Below are 10,974 nucleotides of genomic sequence, written 5' to 3' on the forward strand. Positions count from 1 at the left end.
AAGGTCTCAAAATAGCGGGTAATTCCAGTAAGAGTGTATCCGAAGACGTCGGACGGATTCGAACGTTTCAAAACGCCCGGACCTTCCAATGTTTTGGTTGTTTCTTGTGTGATTTCAACAGCTACGGACAATAAGACTTACTAACAGTAAAATTGCGCACACAGACTTATAAGACATAAATAAATTGTTTTCTCCGACGTGTGACAAAGATAGGAAGGAAATGATGGTGAGGGGAAAGTATTAAAGTATTAATAGACCTCCCGACTCCGAATCACCCGAATCCGCCGGCTAGAAGCTTAGTCTCCTATCGTTCAAGCTCAGACGTGACGTCAGTCGTACGAGCAAGACACAGGACTCTCGTGAAGTGGGGTTTAACGAGCGACACCCCCTTTAAGTCGGGTTGTCACAACTCTTACAATCAGCGAAACCATTATTCGCAGATGTATCACTGGTACAGTACACTTTAGACGGTTGAAGTTTAACAGAAACAAAATGTTTGTCGGAACTTTCCAGTCTCACTATTTTGTCCCGGAGAACAACTAGACAGCTCCTATACAGACGGGGGAACACCAGTGACACACATTTGAGTCCGTGTGTAGACCACGTTATGACTGCGTTCAGGAGGTAAGTTTATTTTTACATGTCTTCTTGATTTCATAGATCATAATACATGAGTATACGTTTTTTGGTGTGTTCGTGTTATATAATTAGTACAATTAAATTGATTCTCGGATAATAATTTCCGTTAATTAGCGCATTTACATTACAAAAAAGTACGAATATTACGTGGGTGGTGGGTGTCGTGTGGGGGTGGTGGGGGGGGATCATCAGGGGGAGGGGGAGGGAGAGGGGGAGGGGGAAACATGGCAGAAACCGGAGAAATTAAGGGCAATTTAAAGATGTTGGGGTTAGTTTGCTTGCTTACCATGTCTACGTTCAGACTACAGGAAGGAACACATAAACAAAAGTTTATTTAGTAACTTTGTTAATTTGTGTATGCAGATTTCTTCAAAATTCACCAAAAGTTAACATCACATAATGCCTCATGTCAGAAACCTTGAAACACACAACAAAATTGTCATAATTTCGGTTGTCAACTTGGGAAGTTTCATGGTGATATCTATGAGTCACATGTTTTATATTCAACTGTTGTGTACAGCACAGTGAGTGTCACTCAGTATCACACGTCCACAGATAAAGAGAAGACAAATATAATGTTAAATAGACAGGAAGTGCATTTAAAACTGTGGTGTAATTATTCAAATGGTCCATCAAAGGTTTTAGGAGCTCCTTCACTGACTGGAGTATATTTACATATCAACCAAATAGAGAATATAATGAGGAACATGTCAGGTGACACATGTAAATAAAATGTACTCACAAACTGAACATAACATTATACTTCACTTCCGAGGGAAACGTGTTTTTTATACCCCTAATTTAATTGTTTTAGTTGTTTTCAAAGGTACAAAAGTTATATGCTTTTTACTGTACAAATGGAGTGCATGTCTCAGCACAGCATACTTTACCTTTGATACATCAACCACATTTAGGTGAACAATACTTACTAAAATGTTGAATGCATGACTTATAACTACGTTCTGCTATTTGATCTATTACTTATCTATTATCCAGATCCCGTGGTGGGATGTTTCAAATATGAGCTAGTACTGTAAATAAGTAAAACGTATTTAAATTACATTTCATTTAGTCGAAAAAAAGTGTCATTATTATTGTAGGTGTTTTTTTTTCTCTAGGTGTTTGTTTTTTAACATACTCAGTCAATATGAAGATCCACAGTCAATATATTGGGATTTAATAAAAACATTGAGAACATGTATTATTATTTTTAAACTAGGATTCATGATTTTTGATATCTTTATTTTAGCAAATTCAGTCAAAATTCGAAGTGCTAAGTCTCAACATTTTTATTAAAATAAGATATTTTCCTCCAAAAAAATGTGCTTTCATAATCAAGTGTAATGTCTTAAAACACGCTCAAATAAACCCCTGTTTTAATAAAATGTATTCCTAATTTTCATCATTTAAAATCAGCATGTTACAGGTTGCTGCTCTGTCCTCCATCGAACACTTCCGCTCGGTCCACTTTCAGCCAATCAGCTCTCTCGGAGGCGGTCCGTTGCTAAGGAGGAGGTTTGGTTGCGGCTCCTCGCGCAGCAGCCATTCAGCGGCGGCTGCTGAAGAGACCGGACTGTGAGCGTCTCTACCGACTCTTTCTGAGGAATTAAAACCATTACACACTGCTCTGGTTCTCCGGTACAAAGGTGACGACATTCCCGGGGCGTCTTCTGGGTCTGGAGGTGGTCACAGGTAAGAAAAGAGCGTTATCTTAATAGCCTTCACTGGTAACGGTTGTTAGCTTGTGAGCTAAAGCTAGCCTGTGTGTCTCTCTCTAGTTAGCCCAACGGCTCGTAGCTTCCCTCACAATTGCATGGCTTGTATCTTGCTTTATTAGTTAAAAAGAAAACACAAAAGGCTACGTGCAAGCTGTGAGGGTGGTTAGTATCTTCCATGTGTGTTGGAAAAGGTCTGCGCCTGCACTACAAAGTGAGCTAAAGGGTTATTTAGCTAGCTAATTAAGAACAGTGTTGTAAAAGTAGATTTACTTTAAATTGTAATGTCTTTTTGAGGTACTTGTACTTTACATGAGTATTTCCAGTTTATGCTACTTTGTCCTTCTACTTCACTACAGTTCAGAGGTAAATCGTGTACTTTTACTCCACTACATTTTTTTGTAACTAAGTAGATTTACTTCAAATTGTAATGTATTTTTGTTGTGGTTGTATTTATCTGACAGTTGACAGATAGTTTCATAAAAGGATATGTTCCTTTAAAAATGTTAAAACAAAATGTTACTTGAGCTTATTTTCATCATTTTAATCCGAGTTAGGTTCATTTGTCTGCTGAGTAAAGTTAGCTAACGATACCCAACATACCTGGTTAACTTTAAGAGATGGAGGTTAGCTGAGGTGGGGGAAGTACGCAGATAATGTACTTAGGTAAAAGTAGAAATACCAAAGTGAAGGAATACTTATGATGAGGAATGTGTCACTGGCTTATACTGAACACTACACTTTAATTTCTCGACTGCAGCTGGATTCATTTTTTTAATATCCTTTTTCATCAGGTCTACCAAAACACACCTGATCACCTTTTATATATCAGGATTACCTTTAAACTGGATTTATCTTTACTCAATCAATATTCTGTTGTCAAACACAATAATAACCACCTTGCTCTTTGCACCCTATTCATTTTCAGGTTACTGAGCAAAACAAAAATAATACAATGATGGAAATAAGCTCAGTTAACACTTTAAAATCCTTTTCTAAAACAATGTATGTCAACTGTCAGATAAATACAACCACAACAAAACGGATAAATGTGGTTATTGAGTGATAGCATGGTTGTAAATAGGGTGCAGTAATATGTCAAACAGAATAGTGATGGAGTAAAGATAAGTCCAGTTAAAAAGTTATCCTGATATATTAAGGTAGTCAGGTTCATACAATTGTTCTGGTAGAGTTGACACAAATGATATGATATATAAGTTAAGTTTTCAGTGAAAGCAAGTGACACACTCCTCACATTACCACCTACATTTGTTTTTTAGGAAGCTATTAGGAAGGATTTCTGGCCACTTAGGTCTGATAAATCATCGTAGTTAATATAGGCTGGCATTAAAGGAGGTGTATCTATTCGCAGTCCAGTGTAGTGACTTGGCACGTTTGTATAAAATGAGTCACAACGCAGCTACAGTCCAAACGTACGGTGTAAAAAAGACAGCTGCTCAGCACTATGTCATGCGGCAGGTTGATTTCCCTGAAAGATATACACCGTCTGTGACTCACTGTTTTAACACTCTGAATAGTTCTGAGGTGTGATAATGTGACCCAGTTCCTCTTATAAAATAACGATAGCATAGCTCATAATGTAGTTTACTCATTAGCACAACGAGACGTTTCCACTCCGGGCATCAGATCGCCTTCCACATGCAGACTCTACAAAGATAGCTGCTTGATGGATTACACTCGGAGGCAGCACTCCCTTTTCACTGAGACTTCCTGCGTGTGATTGGAAAGTAATCACATTACGTCGCTCTTATTGGGTATAATTGTTGAGTCATTACTGTTTTCTTAGTGGGAGTTGTGACTTATCAACTGAGGAATCTGTATTGGCAGCACAAGGTGTGTGAAGCATTGGGACATGCCATGTTTTGTAATTTTGCGAAGAGACAATCCGAGCTAGACATTTCTTATCTTCATGAAACTAAGGGGTGCAAATAATGATTATTTATGTTCCTTATTGACCACATTTAAGATCATTTTCTCATTTATTTGCCTTGTAAATATTTGAAAAAAGTGAAACGCTGATGTTAAATCTCCAAGGATTATTTCTACCGACAGAAACTATCTGCAACTATATGAATAGTCGATTAAAAGTAAAAACGAACGCCCTGATGGCAGAAGAGGCTGTGTTCAGCCTCTGAAATGTGGAGATGATCTGCTTTTCTCTGTTTTATATAACTAAGTGAAGAGTTTGGGGGTTTAGACTAAGAAATCAACACATTTAAAGACAACGACTTGGACACTTTATGGACTAAATGATTAATTGATACATTTGGAAAAACTAGTTGCAGCCCTACGCATTATATTCTCCTACAGCCAAAAAGTGTTCATATTGATTGCTATGTCCTCACAACAGTTCAAAAACAACATATATTACATTTCTCATCATATATAATAATGAAAAGCAAAGATCCACACATTTTAGAACCTAACTATTTAGCTTGAAAAATAACTGAAATGATAAATCAATTACAAAATTGGTTGCAGATCCATTTCTTGGTGCATTGATTAAATGACAGATTGCTTAATATTGGGCAGTATTTACGACAATAGTACAAAGTGTTTCTAACCCATTGGAAATTATATACATCTTCTGGAAGGGACTTTGACGTCTCTCCCTTACAAAGAGATAAGAGGGAGGGATTCTCCCCCCCTCCCTGAAAGTAACTCACGGCTTAACTCATCTCACAGAACGAGTGAGGCACGATTGGCTTTCTGCCACCGAAAAACCCACTGTGCAAGTCTGTCAGCTGTTTGAGAGAGGAGGAGAATGTGAGAGCAAGCAGAATCTCTCTCAGAGACTTTGTCATTCACGGCTCTGTGGGAGAAACCGGCGTTTAACTCTGTTGGACATGCACGCTGACATCTATCATCTGTAGTGTACTTAATTAAGTCAAAGTAGAAATACCACAGTCTGAAAATACTTCAGTACAAGTCCTGGTTCCCTGTCACTGTTTTACTATAATATATGGCCGTTTGGGTTAATTACCTCTCCTTACCTGTGTATGTTCCATTTCACTGCTGTACTCCTATATATACTGTAGGGTATTATGGGAATCTTCTCAACACATTAAGGGACACTCCATCTCTCAGTTCATGACAAACTTTGAGATATTGACATGTGATCACTGGATAGAAAGGGTTTCTGTGGGAAAATCCGGCATCATTCTCAGAGGAGAGGCCATTTTCCCTGTGAATGCTGAGTAGTGATGCAACACGGGTAGATTACCTTGCTGTGCGATGACGTTGCAATCACAGGGCTTCACTTTTGCTCCCTGATAGCGGGGAGGTTGTGGAGCTTCTCGGTGAAAGCAGAGAGTGTCGGCTCAGCTCTCAGTGTGGTGGTTACTGAGCAGATATGAGATGACAGGAGCCGCAGATATGCTGCTGTGTTCCTGTTCCTCTTTCAGGACATCAAAGCCCTGTATCATGACACTTCTTTGTCAGGACTGTGTCCATCTCCTGACTCTTTGAACGTCATGTTAATCTTTGCTTAAGGCTAGTGCTGGAACCATAACACCACTATAGACAGTCTGACACAATCACTACGTTCAAAACTCACTATGCAGATTACTCACTGTAGCGTTAGTCATCGGGTTTGCTTACTAAATGCTACTGACATGTCCTCCCATACCTGTCTATTTGGTGTAATATATGATAATATATAATATTTTTGGATTAATGGTACTACTGCAGTAATGTGTATGTTTCATTTTACTGCTGTAGTCCTATACTGTTGTAGTATAATCTAGCATTACACCATATTCTATCATATCATCCTTAGTTTGTAGCTCTGTGGCTGTCCTCACTCATATGTCCGAACAATCTACTTTTCATCAGAAAAATAGCCCTGTTTCAGTTTATTGATAAGGCATTTCCAAATGCTGCAGGATGCTTTTCAACATCTACTGCAACTTAAGAAATATGAGTATTTTCTCAACACAAAGAAACACTTCATTTCTCAGCTCATCCCAAACTTGGAGATGCTGTATATTAACATGTGTTTAAGTAACTAAAGCTGTCAGCAAATGAAGAGAAAAATTACAATATTTACCTCAGCATCACATAGAAATACTGAAGTAAAGTACAAGTACTTGGATCTATCTAAATGTACCAGATACAACCCACACTTCCTTTGGCTGCAGTATTGTTGCTGGTCCTTGAATGTGCTGGCTGGTGTTGCCACCTGCAACTTGTGCTTTTTGTCAACATCACGGCTCACCAGAAAGTGTGGACACGGCAGGCATATTTGCTGTGATTAAATAAAATGTTCAAACGTTTGCTTTACGGTTCGGTTTATGTAGAAAGGTGAGAATAAGGACATGTAAACTCGGGGCACTGACATGCCTGAAAATCCAAGTTCAGAGTGTTATCCTTCGTTAGAATGTTAACTAAATTCAGGCGTGAATGTCAGAGATTAAGACAAACGATGGAGACAAGTTGCAGGAACTAGAGTGAGATTTGTTATGACACTCTCCTGAAAAAATACCCTAACCTTTGGAGATGATAAGTTACCAAAACACTGCTCAGTAAGAGAGCAGCTTGCACGGCGTGACTATGGATGAAATGTGAACACAAATGCACCAAAACAAACTTTGCAGCAAAGACGATGAATGTAAAATGATTCTAGTGATGAGGACGAATCCTCATTTAACATCCTGTTCAATGAGGATTAGCTACCTTTGCATCATCAAGGAAAGCAAACTGTGGGCACTTGTAGCGCTCCATATCCTGAGCTGATTGGGCCAGCATCCAGCAGAGTCTCTCTGGGAAGATTCAACCAGAGGGGAGGTTTTAGAATCAGGTTCTCAAATGTGCTGCTGACCCCGTTTCCACATAAGTAGCCTAAAATAGGTTTCTGTGGGACTGCAGAGTTGGATTGGACTTGTGTGTTTTGATGTGTTTGTTGATAAGCAGCGTAATCCTCCACCGCACAGGGAAAGACTTTCTGTTGGTCATGACCTTTTCACATAAAGGGAACGTTTCAAAAGATGATTGAACACCAACACAAGACTGCGTAGTATATTTGGCTTTGTTTCAGATGAGGAAAGTTGGGAAACAAGACTTTTTTTTTAATATTTGCTGAATTGTTCTGACAGCTCTTAAACCCCAGTTTTCATAGTGCATGCTTATAACGATAACACGACCAATCCGAAACGGCATTATTTGGTAAACTATTTCAATCAAACTTTAACTATATTCAATGACAGTGCAATGGATGAAATGAAAAGCAGTTCACGATATTGACAGCCACTAACTATTGCAACCATAACAGTTCTGTTGCCGTTTTCATGCTATCGCTAATATTCGTATTTGAGAGGCTAAAACTGATATGCATGAAAAAATGAACAATTATTGTTTTTTTTTTCTATCGTTAAACATCTAATTTTCACTTCAAGTTAGTTTTAAAAGGAAATCCCCAATGTTTCCATACAAACCATTCAGTATTTGTACCTCAAGGTTTTTCTCAGTTGTCGCATTTGTCTTTCTCAGCACTAAAAAAAAAAAAAAATGAAAAGCAACAGTGGGCGTAACATGGTGTTCGCCCTTCGCTTTGAACACAGTTCCTCGAGTGTCCCCATTTGGGCCAATGTCTTCAGCTCTTAACTGGGTCCAAAACTGAGGATTATAGCTGTGAGCGTTGGGGGTGCGTCCCTGTTTGCAGGAGTTGCCTGTCAGGTTTGCCTCGGTATCACTCCTCCCAGCTGTGGTGTGGGACTCAGGGAGTCCCTTTGTCTCCCCCCTCCTTACAGAGTGATACCTGAGCCTCCTGTGCAGGAACAGCTCATGCTTTATTCAACCGCCTGATCTCTGTGTTAATTACGACTGACCGCTGTGTATCTCTCAGGGAGGAACTTTGTACCGAGAGTTAGAAGCTAGGATTCATACTATTTTTGAGTTTGTAACCTAATAGTTGAATGCACTTATTTGAGTTGTGTTGTCACAGGTTCAAACCCCACTGCAGTCAGCATGTCGTTGTGTCCCTGAGACACTTCACCCCAAATTGCTCCTGTGGGGATTGCCCACAGTATTGAGTATGTAAGTCGCTTTGGATAAAAGCGTCTAACAAGTGATGTAATGGATTACCACATTCAGAAATATTGAAGCTGCATTTGTAGAGGTTAATATCTTATTTCTGTTCTATAACACTTAAAACAGGTTTGAAGCTAATGTACCTTCAGGATCCTTTCTGTTCTGGGTAGCTATCTTTATGGTTGATTGCACTTTTGAATAAAGGTGTCCACTAAATCAAATATCTAACGTCGGGGACACAAAGTCAGAATATTTGATTGGCTTTATGAAACTACACACACTGTGTGTGTGTGTGTGTGTGTGTGTGTGTGTGTGTGTGTGTGTGTGTGTGTGTGTGTGTGTGTGTGTGTGTGTGTGTGTGTGTGTGACTCCCTGACAAAGCGGGTGGCAGTGACTCCATGCCCTCACGTTGTGCACAGTTTCCCTTCACTTGTCAGCAGACAGTCTGCCTGCAGCTTCTTCCTGGTTCCACCTCCTGTCGTCACCCTGGACGTCGTTACCGTGGCACCCGTTTCCTGGTAACCACAATAGCCGTTGCTGGGTGATGCAGAGATAAATACGACCAATAAATTGTGCACAGATAGTTCCCCGTGTCAAAAAGACACACAAAAACACCCTGCTTCCAAATGTGAAAATATGATGCGCATATATTAAAGGGGCCCTAGTAAGCTCATTTTCAGGTTCATATTTGTATTTTGTTCCTCTTATGTGACATGTGTCCATGCTCTAATGTTCAAAAAGCTCTTTATTTTTCTCATACTACCTTTTCACCCTCTGTCTGAAACCATTGTTAGTCTTTTTGGGGAAATGTTTAGCAACAATTTACATCTGCATAACTTTTGTGCTGTGGCATCAACAGATCATTTCGGCATTAAAAGCAGAAAGTTCGTCTTTCTATTGAATCTCAATACTTGTTGTGTACTGACTGTACTGTTGTGTCATACTTTTGATCAAAAACTAGCTGTTACTGAAAGTGGTCAGATATTTTTTACAGGATTTAAATATTTGAGGAAATGAATGCTATATTACATCCAGACAGATTTCTAATGAATTTGAGATGTCTGGATTAATGTTAGCAAAAGGTTTTGTAGAGAAATCTGTATTCACTTAATAAGGCATCAAAGGCAATAGCTTTGATATCCACATCTAAACTGCTTTTTAATTGGCACTAGATTGAAAAGTAAAAATGATATCCAGCCTTAATCAAAACAGCCTCTCTCCCCTCCAGTTTAACATCTCCTTGCTTCGAAATGACTTGTGGTTTAAAGGGAAGCTGTTTTCTGGCCCAAACGGACTACTTGGCCCGGCACTGGCTGTTGTGTAACTGCATTGTGTCGGGTCCAAAGTCCACTGGCTACCGTGTTTCTGTTAGATAACTGTGCTGTATGAGTAGGCAAAACATATTCAGTGTTGAGTTATTGTTTTCACTGCAGAAAGAGACATTGTTCAAGTTTGTGGCTCTCACTGTAGTCTAATCGATGATGAACGCTCCTAGCACAAGAAACATGTGAATTATTAATGAGCTGAATATCGTGTTCTTCCTCGAGTAGAGAGGCCAACTTTTTGTGTGTTGGTTGGGAGGTCACAGAGTTACTTTTCTTTGTCAGTCCACATTCCTCTCAGATACTTTGCAGTGAGTTTGGAAAGGTAGATAAGCCTCTTTTCCTGGGGAGGAAGGAGTCATCTGTGGAACGTGTTTCCTGTGTGTTGCATCACTGTGCAGAAAGTACTGCTTGGAGCACTGCAGGGTTTTGTTAACCACAAAATAACCGGGACAGGTGTGTGAGCAGCGTGTGTGTGCAGTGCACATAGAGTGGTGCAGGGATGACCAATGTTTGTAGGCTAACCCGGAAGTTAGCATTGCAAGGGCTTCTTACACATGAAGAAATGGGATGTTTCCATTGTTGTGGGATTTTTACAGGAAATAAGATCTGTGGTAAACGCATGTAGATGATACGTTCACGTTTTGTTATAATCTCGACATATTAAAACCACTTTTATAATAGTTGAAGACAAAATGCAAACTCCTGAAGCTAAAAGCTAGCGTTAGGCTTTAAAGGAACAACAGCACGGTCATGACTTAACTCCACCACAGCTAAACTAAAGGTGGGGGATTACCTGCTTGTATTGACATTATTTAAGGCATCTTACCAAACAGCGTTTCCGCCAGGGGGCCGTCTTGCCGTCATTTGACGCCCTTATTCAGCTCGGGACGCCCTGAACGCGAGCCGAGGGCGTCCAAAAATATTAATAATTCGAGAGAAGATCGAGAGTTTTTATCGCTTGAAATGACGAAAAGGAAAAAGGACAAGGACATCCCGCTATTGGAGGGGCAAAGGAGTCTGGTGGGATTATACTCGGAGTATTGAAGATTGTTTCCCCGACATTGTTATCCCCGTCTGTCCGTCCTGGGAGAGGGATCCCTCCTCTGTTGCTCTCCCTGAGGTTTCTCCCATGTTCCCCTTTAAACTGTGGGTTTTCTCTGGAAGTGTTTCCTTGTACGATGTGAGGGTCTAAGGATAGATCGTGTCGTTTTTCTCATACTGATATTCTGAACAATCTGTGCTGTTGT

At 39.8% G+C, this 10,974-nt stretch overlaps 1 protein-coding gene and 1 long non-coding RNA gene across 2 annotated transcripts in view; both read left to right on the forward strand.

Moving 5' to 3' along the window:
- LOC104954830 (uncharacterized) overlaps window positions 1–1,873 on the forward strand; it is a 15,279-nt gene extending 13,406 nt beyond the window's left edge. Inside the window, exon 3 of the long non-coding RNA XR_799392.1 lies at window positions 1,859–1,873. This is a non-coding gene — a long non-coding RNA (uncharacterized lncRNA). The remainder of the gene's footprint in view (window positions 1–1,858) is intronic.
- A 183-nt stretch (window positions 1,874–2,056) lies between these two features.
- Window positions 2,057–10,974, forward strand: part of LOC104954870 (deleted in autism protein 1 homolog) — a 39,898-nt gene continuing 30,980 nt past the window's right edge. The window contains exon 1 of the mRNA XM_010782073.1: window positions 2,057–2,214. Within this exon, the coding sequence (XP_010780375.1) occupies window positions 2,057–2,214 (158 nt within the window). The remainder of the gene's footprint in view (window positions 2,215–10,974) is intronic.

Source organism: Notothenia coriiceps, unplaced genomic scaffold, assembly GCF_000735185.1.
Source record: "Notothenia coriiceps isolate Sejong01 unplaced genomic scaffold, NC01 NC01_scaffold00000495, whole genome shotgun sequence".
In the NCBI taxonomy this organism is placed as follows: domain Eukaryota; kingdom Metazoa; phylum Chordata; class Actinopteri; order Perciformes; family Nototheniidae; genus Notothenia; species Notothenia coriiceps.